Genomic DNA, 20,550 nt, shown 5'->3' with positions numbered 1-20,550 from the left:
CTCTATGTACAAAAGCAGCCAAAGTGCTCTGCAAACATTGGACAAAGGCCGCAGCAGGGCTGCGTTCGCGCGGAGACCAATGTTTTTGTAGTGCGCATTTCTGTGCATACGCAGGGTGCACGCACCCAAGACAGCGGGCGAGGGGCGGAGAGGGGCATGGGGTGGTTGGCGGCTCCATTATCAACACTGGGCATTGTCATGCTAATAAGGCCATGGCGCGGGTGCGGGCGGGCAGCTGACATCATCGGCTGTCAGCTGCCCGCCCATTTACTTCCCAGCATGCACGCATATGTAAGTAACTTGAAAGTCCCTTTTATGTGCATGCACCTTCCACATCTTTCGATGGTCAGGGACCATCGAAAGATGTGGGAGGTTCCCCCTGCCCTGCAAATGTATGTTACCACCCATTCCCAAGCCCCTGCGAGCGAGTCGCCCTTGCGAATGGGTGGCATCCTTGCAAATCAACCAGAATAACCCCCAAGGTAGCGTCATAGACTGGGGGACAGTATGCTGCGGGTTGTTACCTCTCCATCGGCTCTGGCAATCGGCGAATTCAAAATGAAGTCTGGAGGTGCAATGGCGTCCACCAGAGACACGGCATCATCTTTAAGCTGCATTTAGAGGACAGAAATGTTGGCACCGGCTCTCACTTTCCATAGTAACAAAGACAAAACACAGCGGGAGAAAGTGGTTGCTGGAAATTACACAGTGAAATGTGAGCGGTCGCACTTGCAGGACTCTATCAGGGGAGTGTATTGTTCTGAGAACGCTTCTCGTCTCTCGTTAGCCTCAATATGGGAAACGTCTGTTATATCATTATAAAACAGTATAATCTGATTACTGTATGTGCAAAGGTTTCCTGGCGAAAACTGCTGTGTTTTATGTGTAACCAGCAAAAAAAAAAAAAAAAGCCAATTTGGAGGTTAATATAAATCACAGTATAAAAAAGAAAAAAAAATGAGTAGAAAACGGGTGCAGTTAAAAGGCAAATGTCGTGGGAAGCAGTTGAAAGGTCTAGAGCAGTGGTTTTTAACCTCGGTCCTCAAGGACCCCCAACAGTGCATGTTCTCCAGGTCTCCACGCAGAATCACAAGTGAAGTAATTAGCTTTACCTGTGATCTGTTAAAATGTGTCAGTGAAGGGGTGGCCGAACCGGTCCCTGCGATCTATCAACGATCCATCCTTGCTTTAATCTCTATACACTATAACTATATAATCTCAGGGTATCACACTGTGCAGATTCCTGATTGCAGCAGTGATCACAGACTACAGTAGCTGGTGTTTATGTGTGCACTTGTTCGCAGATGTCACGCAGGCTTCTCCTGTGTGCAGTCCTGCGAAATGCGGTCACTGCCATCACTGCTCCCCAGCGTGTTCCCCACAGATTTCCCACCATTCCAGATGCTGGGCACCGATGGTAGAGACTAGATCCCCTTCAGTTTTGATTACAGGATGTGATGTTATGTGAGGGCGGAAGTTGTTAGATGCCCTCACAACGTTTTTTTATTTTATCTGTAATTGACAGAAGCTGTCGGTTATTTTGTTTTATTTTAGCTGCATTGTACCATCGCGGGCTTGCTATGCTCGCCACAGATTTATATTCCCCCTCCAGTTATATGTGGACCGAGGGCATGATGGGAAAATTGTCAAAACTGAAGGGGATCTAGACACTACCGGGCAGCGACATCACACAGCTGACTACTATTCTACTAATGGCAGTCTCAGCAGTAGTCACCTGATTCTGTTCACCAATCCGCTGCTGAACCTTTGGCATCCAATCTTAGGCATTGCAGAAACCACCTGACCCAGTTTTTCAATAAGCAAACTGCAAGGGAAATATCAGCCCTGCACTGGCAATCTAAAATTGCATTGAGCAATGTCACTTTCAAGCTTTATTCCATGGCTCCAGTGATTGAGGGGCAGATTTATTAAGCTCCGTGAAGTGATAAAGTCTGGTTTTTATCACCGGCCAATCAGCTCCTAACAGTGAAGTTACAGGCTTGGTTTTAAAAATGACAGGTAGGATCTGATTGGCCGGTGATAAAAACCAGACACTTTATCACTTTACCAAGCTTAATAAATCTGCCCCCGAGATCCTTGTGGGGTTACTTGACATGTGCTTCCAAAACAGAAATTTCGTTACCCTGTGGATCAAGTCGTTACACTGATTTTCCAGTTCCAGGCCAGCCCAAGTCCTATCCAGTTACAGTTCAGTTCTGTCCTTCCAGTTCCAGCCCGATTCTGCTGGTTCCATCCCAACTCAAATCCTACCTGATTCCAGCCTGGTCCTTCTGGTTCCAGCCCAGCTCAAGTCATGTTGCCTACCTGCCCCTCTCCATGAGGGATTTAATGCTCTGTTCCTGGACTTTCCTGGTAATGTATGACTGCCATCACCTGTGGTGAAACACCTTTCTTATTAGTAAACCTGTTCAACATAGGTGATGGCAATCATACAGTAAGAGGGAGGTCCAGGAACAGAGCATTTTCTCCTTCATGGAGAGGGTCAGGTAGGTAACCATGGCTCAAGTCCTTCCCAATTCCAACAAGTTTTAAGTACTCCCTTGTTGGCCCACAACCTTCTCCAGCCATTGCACCATATCCCTACTGCCCTTCCTTTCACCCGCCATTGCAACATATCCCTACTCCCCTTCCTTTCTCCAGCCATTGCACCATATCCTTACTCCCCTTCCTTTCTCTAGCCATTGCACCATATCCCTACTCCACTTCCTTTCTCTAGCCATTGCACCATATCCCTACTGCCCTTTCTTTCTCTAGCCATTTCACCATATCCATACTCCCCTTCCTTTCTCCAGCCATTGCACCATATCTATACTCCCCTTCCTTTCTCCAGCCATTGCACCATATCCCTACTGCCCTTCCTTTCACCAGCCATTGCGACATATCCCTACTCCCCTTCCTTTCTCCAGCCATTGCACCATATCACTACTCCCCTTCCTTTCTCTAGCCATTGCACCATATCCCTACTCCCCTTCCTTTCTCTAGCCATTGCACCATATCCCTACTCTCATTTCTTTCTCTAGCCATTGCACCATATCCATACTCCCCTTCCTTTCTCTAGCCATTGTACCATATCTATACTCCCCTTCCTTTCTCCAGCCATTGCACCATATCCCTACTCCCCTTCCTTTCTCTAGCCATTGCACCATATTCCTACTCATCTTCCTTTCTCCAGCCATTGCACCATATTCCTACTCCTCTTCCTTTCCCCAGCTATTGCACCATATCCCTACTGCCCTTTTTTTCTCCAGCCATTGCACCATTACCCTACTCCCCTTCCTTTCTCCAGCCATTGCACTATATCCCTACTCCCCTTCCTTTCTCCAGCCATTGCACCATATCCCTACTCCCCTTCCTTTCTCCAGCCATTGCGCCATATCCCTACTTCCCTTCCTTTATCATTACTTATTGCACTCATCTTCCTATCCAAACTTCTTAAACAGCAAGTCTACAAATGTTGACCACACTTTTCCTTTTACCTCACTCTCTCTACACAAATCAGGATCCCATCATCCCCAAAATGACAAACAGTGACTGACTTGAAGGGCCCACTCTCCATATATTAAATTACTGGTCCTGCTTTTGAGACAGTCATCCACCATGTCCTCCTTGACTTTTCACCCACTTTGCATTCTTATCTCCTCACTGATTGCTCCTTCCAGGCTCTTCCACAGGTGCATCCTCTTCCTCTATCTCTTGGGAACCATCAAGGTTCTGTTCTTTGGCTATGTATATATCTCTCTTGGTCAAGTTTCTCTCCTACTGCCTTCAGTATTACCACTATCCTGATGACACTCTACTATACCTTCTTCCTCTGACCTCACTGCTTCCCTTATCTGCCTAGTGTCCAACTGCCTTCCCAGCCATGCCCACCTGGATGGCTGAATGCCAACTCAACATAATCACATCTGAGCCACAAACTAATGTTCTAAATATGACATATGACTTAGTCTGCTGTTCCTCTTCTGCTATGCCTCTCTGACATAGTGTATAAGGTGTAGCACAGTGAAATCCAGGACTAAGGCCAATGTGCTGGAGCCTTTGCACTCTTGTGCGTATGCTCCATCTTCTTAAATATCACTGGGCGGCAGAGAAGTAGGGACCTGCTCGCCAGCACAAGGTGCGGAGGGGCTTATTAATACGCTGCTGAACCAGCACAGTATTTCTTAAACACTAACCCTATCATGAGGTCCACGTAGAATTTTGTAGAATATTAGTATATTCTGCATCTGTAAATCTTTCATTGTTTAACATTAAGCAGATGCGTCCCATTACCTCTGCACACAGCTGCAGGATGGCATCTTGTATCATCTTCCCTGGCAATTCCCCTGTGCAGTATCCACCTGTAACACAGCTACAATGTAACAGCAGTACCATAAGAAATCAGACATCATCATCCCATTACACGTTACAGCCACTTGATTGGTTGCCTACTTCTCAGCTGCTGTTTAATAAGAACATAATGCATTATAAGGACGTTGGTCCCTCTCACCTTGGTAGAGTACAGCAACATGCTTGCTCAGTGACCACAGACCATACAGGGAGCACAACTTCTTCAGGACAGGCTGCAGAGAGGGGGGTGTGCTGGGGTCATGGGTGTGATCATAGTATCTCTGCAGTACTGTATGTTCAATAAACACGATGGCCAGGGAGCGGCAGTAATACACCTAGAACAGGAGAGGGAAGACACGTATCACGTTTATGGTCTTCTTTATTTCACATCATGTAGGTAATCACTCTTCTGGCAATTTGTGTTTTATTATCATGTGGTTTTGATTAAATTACAGTCGTTGGGGACGATTTCTATGTTGGTGGTTGGCACATGCGCATTTATGTGAATGTGCAAAACCTCCGGAATCGGACGGCTTTGGCGAGTTCCACACTGGCCGGTCCATTCGCTCCAGAGGGGGCGGGCGGGGGGGTCTGGAGCAGGGGAACGCCCAGCATTTTACGGGCATCCCCATAAAAAGGCTGCCGTTCCCCTGGGATGCAGGGGGGCGTTGCCTGCTCGGTGCACATGGACCTCAGCACCCGCCCCGTATTCGGCGATCAGCGGTCGAAATAAAACTCGGTTCAGGTGGAATTTTTATTACCAAAGGGGAGACAAATCATTTAATGGTCAGCAGATATTCTGCGCATCTGTCACAGCGACGTTGGCACTCAAAGGGTTAAGGATGCAAATGCTATATCGCACATACATGATTACCTAACTAAGGGTGTCCATACACACACAGATTTATCTTCAGATCTGTCTGGTTGGAACAAAAACATGGTTATGGATGAGAGCAAATGACAGTTGACCATTTGCTTGGAAATGCTGGAAAACTGACAAACTGTCACTCATCCATAGCCATGTTTTTATTCCAACCAGCCAGATCTGAAGATAAATCTTACTAGTGTATGGGCACCTTAAGGGTCTATTTACTAAGTCTCGTAGTACCAGCCAATCCCCTACTAACCACCATGTTACAGCCTGTGTTTAAAGAAAAAATACAGTTAGGAGCTGATCGGCTGGTACATGGACCCCCTAAGTCGTGTGTGGGCATGTAGACAATTCTAATAGAGGTACAAGACAGATGGTGAGATAGGGCATGGGTCAAGCCATGTTAAACCGGCATGCATTAAGTCGACCACAGAAGGTCGACATATGAAATATGTCAACATGGCTAAGGTCGACAGGGTTGCCAGGTCAACACAAGCATTACTTCGACAATGGCTAGGTCGACAGTCAAAAGTTTAACATGAGTTTCACATTTTCTTGTCACAAATGTCGACATGGTTGACATGGAGACAGTCAAAGTGTCCCGCATCTACTCGCCATGCTTTTGCCACGGTGCCTTGATCCGCTCACACACTATATTCTCCCTCCACGCCCTAGGTAGGTGTCGGCACATGTGGGCTCAAAAAAAAAAAGAAGGAAACTCAACCTATTAATGTGCCGACCTTCCAACTAGGGTGGCCAATCCCGGGATCGGGATCGGCGGGATCCCGGGATTTGGCCTCAAAAAGTGTGGGATTTCAATCCCGGGATTGGAATATCCAATCCCGGGATTTCGGGATTAGACTGCGCATGCGCAGTCTAATGCCGGGCAGCGTCTGAGCACTCGCTCAGACGCTGCCCGGCTCCCGAATCCTGACCTCTGCGTGCGGCCAGCGTAGCGTGACAGTAGAGGTCACGCTGCGCAGCCTTCTCCTGGGCCCGCCCCCTCTCGTCTCCTCCGCACGCGCGCCCGCCCGCCTCCTTTCCGGCCTGCCCTGCCTCTTCATTCTGGCCTGCCCTGCCTGCTATGAAGGAGGTGCAAGAGCCTGGAGGCACCGTGCACCTCCGAACCCACTCCCGGCCGGCCGCTAATGTAAGTAAATGTGCGGGTCGGCCGGTGTGGGGGTGGGTATCCACAAATATGCAGCACAGCACAGGTAGGGATGCCAATCCCGGGATTGGCATCCCTACTTCCAACCATGTGGACCTTAGCCATGTTGACCTATTTGTAATAGACTGTTGGTGATGGTATGAGGGATGGTCCCTGAGTATTAGGGCCACTGATAGTAGATTATCTGCAATACACACTGTACCTGGCTATTGTTCCTTGCGTAGAAATCATTACTGACTTTCTGCCTCTCGTGCTCCAGCTTGTGATAGCTGTCTCTGAGAAGGTAGCAGACCAGCCACTTGTAGGCTGCCAACGGAACTGGAACACAAACACAGCAAAGTCGTCAATACACTGAATACATATACAGCTATTAAGAACATTACAATTACTCAGTGGCAATGATAAACAGTATACCCCCATTATGCAGGTGGCTTCCACTTCTTTGAGGTGTTGCTACAGATCTATCCTACATATGGCGGTTGGAGCGCTAAATGAGGTGCACTGCATTGCATTGCAGCATTGCGCAGTGTGGCTAGTGTGGGGTATGGGGTTGCCGGTGAGTGTAATGCTTATGTTCATCCACCAGATGTCGCTTTTGAAAATCACCGCTGAGCATGCGTGAGTTCTCCAATGAAATACAGTACAGTAATATAGTGCAAGAACTACGTTACTGTATGTTAAATGCAGTATACAGTGTGTGGCGGAAGACACGCAGTGATAATATACGCTGGGATACAGGATCGCCGAATACAGATCACGCGCAGTAGCTAGAAGTGCAAACATACAGTACAGCACCACCTGCCGTCCACATGGATGCAGAGCTGCAGATTGCTTTAAATCAGGTTTGCCTACTTTTGGGATGTCCTCTCCGGGAGAGGACAGCCAGCTACAAGAAAAAGAGGGCGGTGGGCGTCCCGAGAAAGGGGTGGGACTGAAGGCGGGGCTAAAATAATAAATCTGGTTTGGGGGCGTGACGATTGCGATCTCATCATCGTGACCACTTAATGTGAAATGCCTGCCACCCCTAATCTGGACCCTCATGACATGACTGAACCTAAATAAGACATACAAAACACAATTTACTCAATTTAATATTTTTTTTTCTAAATTTCTCAATAAGAAAAACTTATGGCCTAGGGGCGCCGTGAATAAAATTGTTCGGGAACCACTGCTGTATGTTATTGTGATTTTATCTGCAAATAAATGTTCTGATACAGAGTTTCCTGGCCAGACCGTGTGTTATGCACAGGCAGCATATATTTGCGACTGTATGTGGCCAGGTAAAAGTGAGAAGAGCTGGGATCCCATACTGCCCACCACAATGGCAGCTACACATATGAAAGCATACTGTATGTTTCTGTACAACACGCTTGCCCTGGATGCAGACTACAAGGGGTGATCATTAACATTTTTCCGGTTCTGGCTCCTTCATAAAAAATTCCCATCGGTCTACAACTTTCATTTTCTATCACTAAGCATAATCAAATTCATCGGGTTTTATTTTTCTTCATAGATTTGTAGAACGGTGTCCTGCGATCCTTAGAACAAACGTCACAGAGAATGATTACTAAATTGGCCCATTGGACTAAACTCAGAACTTCCAGCAAACCTGATAGAACCATCTGTAACCATTCCCTTATATTCAGGTACTGTAAGTCACACACACTGGAAACAGAGGGAGAACACATTTCTGGCAAAGCAAAGTGGTGCATAAAAAGCCACCAGTAATAAACAGGTAAAGGTCCATGAGTAGATTTATCATGGCTTGGGGAGAGATAAACTACCAAACCAATCGGCCGCTAGCTCTCATTTTTTCAAAAATAGCCTGTAACATGACAGAAGCCGATTGGCTGGAACTTCATCACTGAGGTTTGTTAAATGTCACCCCATCACTTGAGCATAAATAGGAGAAAAAAATCCAATAACGCCATCTACGGTACTTGGGTCTCCAGCCTTTCGGCCAACTTGGCTGTAAAACGCATTTCGTGAGTTAATGTTGGAGTATGTAGTAACATGCAATCGTTTCTCCAAATGTACAAAACACATGGTCGGATACAGGCATTAGTGACTTTATCCAGCTTCAACAGAAACGGCTACCAAGTCCCTGAACCTCGATCCTAGATGCTGGACCGCTTTATAAGACTGTTAGAACGCAATCGTAATAAAAAGAACAGAATAAGTATATAAAAACACAGAGCTTGTGCAGGCCAAGCTTTCTGCTGCCAATCAGAAAGCTACATGTGGAACTGTTCCGCTGATGTCAGTGCAGGACTCCAGGAACCAAGCTTTGGCCGTTATAGATTCACTAGAACCGAATGAATTTTAAACTTGTCACATTTTCCATCATAACAAAATAACAAGGACAAGCGCAGGACATTGTGTAACCCGGGGGGGGGGGGGAAGTGACGTGACATGACTGAATACAATCTATTACACGCATATAGAGGTTACTGTACACTAGTGTCATCCCTGCTTTGTGTATTGTACACTTTCACAGTTTCCCTAGGAGAGGTAGCTGGGTCCTTGTTTAAATTATGTTATGACACAAACAGGTCTGTGTTACTAAGTATCCAGAGCAAAGTATTTCCTGCACAAATCCTATTGGGTAACAACAACGTAACACTATTTAAATACATCATGCAAGATGTTATGCTCATTATAATCATTATTACGTAACCGTTTTGAAGGCTCATCAAACCTCTATCGAAACGCGTGCTAGCGCAGTGCTCAATCACACTTATGGGGTATGCATGCTCTCATTACGTTTCCTACAGACACTTTGGTTTTCCACTGGCTGACTTTGGATACCTGGTTTCTGACATTGGAGGTTATTCTGGTTTATTCGCTCCCCCCGTGCGTTCCACCGGGGGAGCAATCGTTTGTTTCTGTGCATGCGCATAACCATTTATGTGCAGGCTCTGTTGGGAAACGGACGCAGTGACTTGCATACTCGCCCATTCGTATGGAGCAGTGTGGGCAGGTGGGGGGGGGCGCGGCGGGCACGGGTCGCCCATGAAACGCTGGGCATTCCCAGGCAAGTGTCGGCATGATGTGGGTGCCTGGGGTGGGCAGCTGATCACCCTGTTCATGAAGCTGGGCACTGCAAATCTCAGTCACCAGAGAGTGACTGAGATTTGCGAGCGCTTAAGTAATGATTCGATGGTCGGCGACCATCGAATGATTTTGGCCCCACACGTTTATGCAAAACAACCATTTGCATGACTGCGGGTAACATAGGCGTGCGAGTGGCGTTTAGTTGGCTCGCAAAGCTACAGAACCAGAATGACCTCCGTTATGCCTTGGACGTGTGTCTGAAGAGGATTCTCTGGGAGAATAGATTGGAAATCCTTCAATGTATAATAATCTAAGTGGGGTAAATAACTACAAAGAGAATTCTCATACAGCCCACCAGGAGCCTTTGCAATCTGGCCGGACCATCATGCAATTGATATCACCTGTCCTTGTGTATCTATGTCTATCTCCCTATAGAGTGTAAGCTTGCAGCAGGGCCCTCCCACCTCCATGTCTGTCTGTTGTTACCCAGTCTGTTTTATCACGGTTTCCAATTGCAAAGCGCAACAGAATTTGCTTCGCTATATAAGAAACTGAGAATAATAATTATATGGATATTAATAGTGTCTGACTCTACAATTATAGCTGGTGCATTATCTGTGGGCTACTCTCTGCAAACAACGGTGCATCTTTATAATGGATACATCTATTCCCTGACACCTCACACCTCATACATCTATTCCCTGACACCCAGCCCTTAGTTATTGTTCCTGACTCCAGAGACCATAGATCCTGGTTCCAATTGAAACTGACAGACATTCATCCATTGACTACACCAACCCCAGAGCGCCAGCACTACCCCTCTCCTTCTTCATAACAACAAGTATATTTAGGCCTGTGTGGGCTGGTTCCTAACCTCTACATCAGAGGATGGTGACCTTTGTGTCTGCACCTGTTGCGGTACCCTTGTCTCTGCATCTGTTGCGGTACCCTTGTCTCGGCACCTGTTGCGGTACCCTTGTCTCGGCACCTGTTGCGGTACCCTTGTCTCGGCACCTGTTGCAGTACCCTTGTCTCGGCACCTGTTGCAGTACCACCAGCTCTATAATTGGGCTCATGCCGCACTGCTGTCGATGCACTTGACAGGCTGGTTTAACCGATATGTGTAGGCGATGGTGCACTTTAATTGGCAATTGTGGACTCTAAAGGACAGCAAGTTCTATAGAATTTACTAGTACCACCACATACTTGAGCAGTGGGAGACCCCAGTCTGGGGAGATCTTTAGTGCAATGCAGACAAGTGAGGTCTGACAACAAACAGTCTCCTGTAGAAACAGATGAGCAGATCCTTCTGCCCACGAGGAGGAAGGACACTGCCTACAGCGCTACTTTATATATTGTTTGTACACTGCCTACAGCGCTGGTTTGGATAACAGACTGAGAAATGCATGACAGAGACCATTGATCTCACTGTAACAGTCTAAATATGACACCCCACCCTTCCCATGTATACAGGAGTGTGACACATGCTCTGCGTTTGCCAAATGTTTGCTTCATGGAATGCAGCTCTTACCGCATCGAAAAGGAGCAATCCAACAAACCATTACTTATAAAAACTGTTATACATAAATATATTATCGGCCTTTACATTTTTTTTTGCCTAAATTACAATAAATATCTTTGCCAAAAAGACAAGAGGCGTAGAGTAACAAATGGGAAACGTCATAGGGATGATTAGGCAATAAACCTGCCCGCTGCCCTCCATGTGAACTATGGTTGTGAATAGAACCATGTGGCAAGCGCTGCAGTAGCGGAGCAAGGCCACTCGCCACGAAAGGAGATGCGGCACTGTAATTGGGGTCACATGCGTATCAACATAGAAAATGGCACCAAAAAACTTGTTTAAAGATTTTTCTGAGTGCACCATTTACAAGTTGACCTTTTTTTAAACAGTGTCGACTATTCCAAGTGTCTACCCTGTACACATCGACCTATTGACCCTGACGAACTTTTGACCCTGTTGAAATATTGCATGCTGAAGTTATGGGATTGACTGTCAACCCTAATTCCGGACGGCCCAAAGTTCCTTACCCGGCTTTCATGCACTGGCTTGTAAAAATATACCTTGTAGGTCCTGTTTCCACCGACTAGAATGCACAAAGCAGCATTAAACATAATGAAAACCTATTAAATGAGCGTAATACATATTTTATGTTGCTGAAGCCTGCAGGCGTTATTGCTCTCGCAGCTGTACTGAGTATTAGGTGTAGTATTCTAGATCATATCCAACAACAGCAAAAACCACAAAGTTGATACTGCAATAAAAAATGATATTGCAATCTGTAGCGAATGTAAATCAATATTCGGCAAAAAAAAAAATCTACACTATTTCTTACGCAGAAATCAGATTTGGAGAATGTGGACTTTGTAAAACGACATACAGATGTGTCCTCGTACACTATTGCCGCAGTCATGCCAAACAGCCCTTCTCAGTGCGCCAGGTCCTTCTGCACTCAAATCTGCATCAATGTCATTCGGCGGGGTGGGGTTAAGCCGCTTGGTAAGCAGCGAATGACCCCTGCTTAACGAGCGGTGTTGAAACACCCCTAAAGTTGCCAAGTAAGCACTGAGTTACAGGAGAACATTCTGGAACATTGCAGAAGCCTCATGTAAGAAGTGCAAATTTGCTGCTTTTAAAAAGTAAAAAAATAAAATAAACAACATCCAAACACTCCATAGAAACATTAATATCATAGAAAGTAAGAACAATTACCCAACTCCTTACATACAGTCAGAACAAAAGTATTTGCAGCAAGTATTTGGGCAGGAAGAATAAGGACTAAACAATGCATAAACAGGACTATAACAGCACTGCTGCCAAACTACACAGCAGAGTGGACAGGAATGACAGAAGCATGCTTCCAACACTTTCCTGATCAGTCCTAGCTGGAGGGTAATGAAAGGAGAAAATATCGGCAGGCTGTATAACATGAAGGAACAACGCCTTCCAGAAGGTTATCAAAAGCAGTGTTCCTCCTCATTTTAGCTTTCCCAATAAACACAATGCAAAATGTTTTTGCAAGCAGGGCTGCATCAGAATTTTGGGTCCCAGTACTCATTTTCAGTCCGGTTCCCGTGCCCCCCCCTCCACACTTGACTTATACCCCTTTCACATCGCACTTTTAAAACGGTATATTGCCCTTTTTTTCCATTTTAAAACGTTTAAGGCTGCAATGTGAAAGTGCCAGAGTTAATTTACCGGTTAAAGTTAACCGGTATTTCAACACGGTTAAAAAGCAGAGTCCTACACGGTTCAAAGCCGTTTTTTTGGCAGTTTGAACAGCTCTATTTCAATGGCTTGAAATGTGTCCCTTGGGGGTTAAACGGGTTGAATGTTTGAATGGTATTAAATGATTTTTAAAACGGTTTTCACCTGCAATGTGAAAGGTCTCAAGGCTCAGACCCGTTTTAAAGTCCCATTTAAGAATACCGTGTCATTACCCATTTCTGCAATGTGAAAGCAGTATTACAATAACACGGATCCTGCTCCCCCATCTCCTCTTCAACTGAGCTGCAGCCCGGAGATCCCAGAGCGCAGGCTTCTTCAACTCAGGATGCCGGCGGCCATTTAAAATACAGCACCGGATGGTGAGCCAATCAGAGCTCGCATACCAGCAGTTGCTCTCAGTGGCTGCCAGTATGCGAGCTCTGATTGTCTCAAAAGCCAGTGCAGCAATTTAATTGGCCACCGGCGCCCTGTGCTCCAGAACCTGCTTTGTTCAGGTTTGGTAACTTGCCAGGCTCCAGGTAGAGCTTTTTGTTGTGGATATTACACGGGTCTCAAACTGCAGATTCCTTGCGTGTGCAATGCAGCCAGGAAGACTCGTCTACGCTCCCGGGATAATGGCAGTCAAACAAAGGCTTGTTTGTGGCTGTAGGGAAGTACCGGCACTTGTGGGTCTCATTTACGCGTTTCCCCGCCTTTGAATTCAGCGGCTTCCTCAGAAGGACATCCTTCTGAGGAAGCCGCTGAATTCAAAGGCGGGGAATTGCGTAAAGGAGACCAACAAGTGCCGGTACTTCCCTACAGCCACAAACAAGCCTTTGTTTGACTGCCATTATCCCGGGAGCGTAGACGAGTCTTCCTGGCTGCATTGCACACGCAAGGAATCTGCAGTTTGAGACCCGTGTAATATCCACAACAAAAAGCTCTACCTGGAGCCTGGCAAGTTACCAAACCTTTAAAGCAATAATAATGACTGTAAAGTTGACTAACAATATATTGGATTATGCATGCTAATATCTACTAACATCTAGGGGCTGTGAGAGAGCCACCTGTTGCTAATTGGACTAACCTGCCTATACAGGCCATTACAGAACATTCTGCCTACTAACCTTTGTTAGGTTAATCAACACATCCGTTACCCTTAAAAGGACAGTCCTATATTAACCCCACCCCTAACCTTATTTTATTTTTCAACAAATTTTATGGTTGTTTTATAATTTGTATATTACCGGCCGGTGATTAATGTATAATAAATAAATTGTATTAATTTTTAAATTGAAATATCACTTGGATCAGCGCTATCCCTAATTTCTTTTGGTTGCAAAATAAGCTGTCTGGACCCTTCCAGAGGCCGGGGCCTGGGACAGCTGTACCCACAGTAACCCCCTATTGGCGGCCCTGTTTGCAAGTCTACAACTCCACCTTTGTCCTGACCTCCCAGTAACGTTTCTACTGTAGCAAAACATCACCCAGACTTCCTTCCATTGAAACTCATAGCTATAAACTCCAAAGGCCACCACAATTGTAAAGGTTAGAACCGATTTAACAACGTTCAGTCTCAGTTACTCATTGCCATGATTAAAAGAACATTTCTGGCCAATCAGAACTCATATCAGTTATATATGAGGCGGATCGATACTGTTGGCTCTCTTAGAATAGAATAGAATAGAATTCCTTTATTCGTCTCACAATGGAGAAATTTACAATTGTTACAGCAAGGTTCAAGTACAGATAAGGGTGAAAATAGCAAATAAGATAAGAAGTCCAAACAATATAAATCTAAAATCTAAGAACATGTAGAACCATGACAATTGTACATTCTGATTGCAGCAGGTAGAAAAGACCTGCGGTACCTCTCCGTTGAGCATCGAGGGTGAAGCAACCTATCACTGAAAGTGCTACACAGATCCGTCAAAATATTTTTGAGAGGGTGTGAAGCATTATCCAATAATGATGTTATCTTGCTGATCATTCTCCTCTCACCCACAATCTCTACAGAATCCAAAGGCATTCCTAGGACAGAACTGGCCTTCCTTACCAGCCTGTTAAGTCTCTTATTGTCGGCTGTTGAAACACTGCTGCCCCAGCAGACCACTCCGTAGAATATGGCTGATGCCACTACACAGTCAAAGAAGGTCTTCAGGAGCGCTCCCTGCACTCCAAAGGACCTCAGTCTCCTCAACAGATAAAGTCTACTCTGCCCTTTCCTATACAAAGCAGCAGAATTATCAGTCCAATATCAGTCCAATATTATTATTTAGACAAAGAGGGTCAGCTGCCCTTCATGCTTTTAAACCTAGACAATGAGATAACCAAGGAGCCTCCTATCTTGGATGGTACAAGACAACTACTGTATAAACAATATATTTATTCTAGGGGAAAAGGTCAAAGCATTGATGCATTGTGTTATGCTCAATAGCAATCATTGTCCCGCATGATTATTTAAGGCTTACTTGATAATGAAAGCAATGTGGAGTTACTGGGTCATTTATTTTATTGGGGATAAGATACTGACATTGGTGACCATGCTGTAGAAAGGCAAGCATAATGTTATCTAGTGGTCATGGTAAGAAAAGCACCAGATGCAGTAAGATCCCTTATGTATCCACTATATGTATAAGGTCAGGCTGTATTCATCTTCTCCAGCGATTTCATGGACTATGGGCAAATAAGTTTGTTTCTGGAACAAACCATGTTGCCATGCAGGGGTCGGCCATCTTATGCCAAGTCAGAGCTCTCCACTGACACCGTTACACCCTACTCCCAAGTGTCCTGTATTCAGAAGGACATTCCCGCTGTCCCACCTGCAGGCAGCAGTGTCAGGCCTTAGGTCAACACAGGTAAAAGGTCGACACAAGCATTAGCTTTTCTCTGCTCCACCTCCGCCGCCGGACTGCCTGCCCCCTATCACACTCTGGCTAATATAGCCGGCTCAAGGGGGCGGGGCGATGACCCGGCGAGCCGCTATTGGCTAGCCGCGGCCATTTTGAAATGTAAAAAAAAAATGCCGGTCTCTGACACCGCTAGGGAACCCAGCTGCCGCCGCCAGAGGACCCGGACCCAGCCGCCACCAGGGGACACGGACACAGCTGCCGTCCCCGACAGGGGACCCAGTCACCGCTGATGGGAGAAGTAGCCCCTCCGGGGACAGCGCAGCAGAAGGGGAGGGAAGCCAGCGCTTCTCCCCCCTCCCCAACGAACGACAGATTGCATGTGCTTAAGTGCACATGCAATCTGCTCCCAATCCCAAGTTATCTGACGAGCAGCACGTCAGATCAGAGGACCAATCCCCCAACCAGTGGGAGCGTGCATTGCACGTTTGTGTGCACACGATCTGCATGCAATCAATCATACGACCAATCGAGATCGTGATGTTTTTTAATACAAGTTTTTCACGTTTTGAGAGTACCGCCTCCTGTTTCTTATTCATTGGGAAACTCGCTTCTAGATATATATATATATATATATATATATATATATATATATATATATATAGCAAAAAGTCCAAGCCTGCTGGCACTCTAACAAAATCCACAACTGGCCCCGGTGCCTACATAGAATCCATACATCTACAAACCCCGAAAGCTTGAACCCAATACACGTTTTTTATGTGTTAAAGCTATCTTTTGCCTCCTGAGTGCCATTATTTTGGAGTATAAATAACATTAGTTGTTTGTTAATTTATGCACAGTATGCATCTCCTGATATACTCTGTGCTGCTGGGGGACTCTGCTACTGCCACTATACAACTCTGTGTGTGGGTTTGTGCTGCCTCCATTCCCCTCATCACATCATGTCACTGTCCCTGTCACATGCATCCCTGTCCTCAGTGACTTATGTGGTGTCTCAGATCCGCAGGCGCTCTGTGCGGGATGTGGGCAGGCAGCTGACATCTGCTAACAGTTGCACCCCTCCTCCGAACCATGGTGGAATTACAATGACAATGCCCAGCGTTTTTCATGGGATTGCCCATGAAACGCTGGGCATCCCATGGGTGTATCCCCCAGCCCACCGCCTGCACTGTTGAGTGCCTGGCGATTCTATTGGCCATGGCCACTCGTACACATCAGCTGTACATGCGCATAAATGACTATGCGCAGTCGCAAGTAAACGCAGTGGAGCATTGAAACAAGAATAGGCTCCATAGTCTGCTGCCGCGCCACCCCCACACTGTTTGTTCACAGACTGTAATTGATATGTGTACTAAGTTTGTTGCACATTGCTCCAGCTACTCCAGAGTAATGCTGTCTGCTGAAATACTCTGTGCTGCTGCATCACCCCTAGGGGTGCTAGGAGTGTCTTACCCCCACAGTGTTTGTTCAAAGATTGAAAGTCATATGTGTACCACATTTGGTGTAAATTGCTTCAGCCATTTGGGAGTTAGGCAGTCTGCTTAAATACTCTGTGCTGCCGCCTTACCCTAGGGGTGCTAGGGGTGTGTTACTCCACAGTGTTTGTTCACAGATTGTAATTGATATGTGTACTAAGTTCGTTGTAAATTGCTCCAGATTTTTCAGAGTTATGCGTTTAAATGGTGCAAAACTGTGTCATTGCAACCACACACCCCCCCACCCCCACCGTGCAATGCCTGAAAGACCAGTATTCCAGGAAAGGGACCCGATTTCCAGCAGGCAATGCTGGATTATCATCAATCAGTGCATTGGTGTGAGTTGCACTGAGCATATGTTGTGATGGGCTTGTATCAGTGGGTGTGATCGGTGATCTTGGTAATCGGAATGAGCGCAAAAATTGTGTTTTTTAATTAAATTAAAATTAGCTTTGCCTTAGGCAGACAAAACTCAATTCCCGACTATGGCCTTTATGAGTTGCAGAACTTTCAGTGCATCCTTCAGATTTGTTTTGCTAATACAACACCGGCAATCCTAATTTAATTCATTTGAAATCTATTTGTTGATATTACAATTAGAAATGATAGAAAACATTGTTTTTGCGACCAAGAAAAAAATCCATTAACAACAGCGAACATTAATATTAGGCCATTTAAGCCCAGTAGAACAGGTTGTTTGTATATGTGTATGACGCCGCTGGAAAAATTAACTATTACAAGCAGACCATAAATGACTGCACATATACAAATTAGCTTCCAGGAAAGGAAAGAAAAATACCTAAACATTCTCTTGGTAGATAAAGAACATCTGGTGTTAATTTATAACAGTTGTTCCCATGACTCACAGCTGCGACTTGCACTGATTGCATAAAAAATTTGATTGGTCCAAATAATATTTTGTATAATTTTCCCAAGAACTAAAAGAAAGTGTTTATGGTTGCATCTCTTGTGCATGAAGCTGTGAAAGCTCTGTCTTTGGATCATAACAATAAAGGTCTGCGGTCGTTTTATTAAATATGTGCAGACATCAAGTAGAAAGAGGCTCCAGACACTACTTTTGTCTTTTATTACTCGAAGCATCATTGTCCCAAGAGAGAGGAAGCTGTGTGAAGTGCTCCTTTGTATATAAATTGAAAAAATCCTGGCACAATTTAACAACAAAAAAAACAAAAACAAAAAAAAAAACAGAAGAAAAACAAAAGGAAGCAATTGTAATACAGACATGTAAATAGCATAGTGTTTAAAGTGTTATTTTATGGTTTGGTCAAATTGCAAATGGTCTGACAGTAATTAATGTTTTGCCAAAAAATAAAAAAATGTCATCAATAGAGAAGCAAATTGGATTATGATACAAAAATAAGCACTTGCATAAAAAAAAACTGGCAGATTAAAAGTAAACGTAATCTGTGTGAGCTCCGGTAACATGATCGACATCCTCAGAATGCCGACATCCAGGCCCGGCGACAGGGGGGGTCAAAGGGTACAGCTGTGACGGGCCCCGAGTATCAGAGGGGCCCCAAGTTCAGCCCCCGCTTGGCCGCCGGGCCACTCATCCTCTGTTAGCGTGGCCGTGGTGCCGCTGAGACAATTGAGCCTGCAGTACATGGGGGCTGCCTGGGGACATTCGCCGGGACACGCAGCTCTTGGCTGCCGCGCAACCTGTGGACGGTCCGCCGGGACACGCAGCTTACACACACTGACATGAGCCGGTGCTGTCAGTGTATCTATGCAGCGGCCGGAAGCTGCGTGTCCCTGCGGACCGTCCAAGTGGCTGTTTGTGTGGCAGCCAAGAGCTGCGTGTCCCGGATGTCCCCAGACCATTGTGGGTGCTCATTATAAACATCAGCATCTAAGGTGAGAAATCTTTATATGTGGGGTGCACTTTGGGTCTCTACTGCTGCTTCTCTGGGCCGTGTCTAGTGTTAGCTCAGGTCTGGATAGCAGTCTCTTGTCAATGCTTTGATTTAACATACTGCACTTGAATTGGTCTCTAAGGACGTATGGCTTCAAACTGGCAGTAAATATCTGAATTTGGTCACACACGTGTGTGTGTATGTATATATATATATATATACATACACACACACACACACACACACACATACACTCCACAAAGGCCGCACATGGATAAGAAAGAAGGAAATCATGCAGTTGAAGTTCAAATGTTTTCGATGTATTTTACCACATCGTCATCAGGATAATACACGGGTGAAAATCACATACCTTTATCATACCAGCACCAGTGAGAACACCGCCCCCGCATCATCCGTACAGAGTAGATGCGCCCGCTGATGACGTCATCCTACCCTGTCGGTTACTATGGAAACCCGTGTAACACCAAGCACCTTAACTCACGCCACTTGAAAGGTGATGCAACCCTGGTTAGCATCATCATCGTGCGGCAGTTGCCATGGTGCGTAACATCAATTGTCTAATGGGCATTAAGGTGTGTGGTATAATATGTAGTAGGCATCACGATTTGTGGCATAATGTGTATTAGTTGTCAATTCAGAAGTGAGACTATCTGCGCTGCAATTATATGGGACTCCTTGCCACCAATATACCCACCATTCCTCCCTGCTCCACACAACTACTAGTGCTTGAGGGGGTGAGGGCCCCCAGAAATATCAGTGTATGGGGCCCCAAGATTTCTGTTGCCGGCCCTGCCGACATCACAATGTTAATGTCTGAAGTGTCGCCATTTGAAATTAATGTTGATGGGTAGAGTCAGGGTTTGGCAGTGGAGTGAGGTCAGGATTAGGCTCGGAGGGGGGAATAGGTGGTGGTGGTGGTGGGGGGTTGGATTAAGCACTTGGGAGGAGGGATAGGAACACATTCTTCAGATGCCCAAGGCGGAACGGCGAAATGTTGACCTGACATATGGCGCCCATGTTTAGCTAATTTATGAAGCTCCTTAACCTAGTAGTAGTAGTACGTTTATTTATAATTCGCCACCAAAGTGTCCGCTGCGCTGTACATAGCAAACAAAAAACAAATTACAAGGTAACGTACAGGGTGTGTTGTTAAAATACAGCTTAAATAGGGTATAATCTGGTAGAACTAATATCAGCATCAGTTCTGAAGTAGGTGTGAAAATTGTCGAGGAGACTGAAGATGAAGTAGAGGAAGGGAAGAACAGGGCAGGAGCACTGGTGAGGTAAAGAGGTAGGGTGAGTACGTGAGGAAGGAGGGCCCTACTCATAAGAGTTAACAGACTAAAAGGAGGTATGTGGACGAACGAAAAACAATAGGATAAGTAGGAACGGATGGAGGGGTATGGTAGGCAGGATAGGAGGAGCAAAAGAGGTTAGGAGGAGGAGGGATAGGCCAGTCGGAAGAAGTGGGTTTTGAGGGAGCGCTTGAAGGAGGTAAGGGAATCAGAAAGCCTGATGGGTGGCGGGAGGTTGTTCCAGTGCAGGGGGGCAGCGCGAGAGAAGTCTTGGACACGGGAATGGGAGGAGGTGAATAGGTGAGAGGTCGGTCGGCAGTCGGCGGTGGAGCGAAGAGGACGGGAG

At 45.8% G+C, this 20,550-nt stretch overlaps 1 protein-coding gene across 2 annotated transcripts in view; it reads right to left on the bottom strand.

Annotated features, from left to right (window-relative positions):
- ACOX3 (acyl-CoA oxidase 3, pristanoyl) overlaps positions 1–20,550 on the bottom strand; it is a 97,848-nt gene that overhangs the window by 8,420 nt on the left and 68,878 nt on the right. For both annotated transcript variants that reach the window (XM_083152345.1, XM_083152264.1), the window contains exons 14-17: positions 6,592–6,707; positions 4,511–4,685; positions 4,294–4,361; positions 525–611 (exon numbers count right to left, since the gene is read on the bottom strand). In XM_083152345.1, the coding sequence (XP_083008471.1) occupies positions 525–611; positions 4,294–4,361; positions 4,511–4,685; positions 6,592–6,707 (446 nt within the window). The remainder of the gene's footprint in view (positions 1–524; positions 612–4,293; positions 4,362–4,510; positions 4,686–6,591; positions 6,708–20,550) is intronic.

Source organism: Crinia signifera, chromosome 1, assembly GCF_055691185.1.
Source record: "Crinia signifera chromosome 1, ASM5569118v1, whole genome shotgun sequence".
Lineage (NCBI taxonomy): Eukaryota > Metazoa > Chordata > Amphibia > Anura > Myobatrachidae > Crinia > Crinia signifera.
This window is presented reverse-complemented; position numbering and strand designations above follow the sequence as displayed.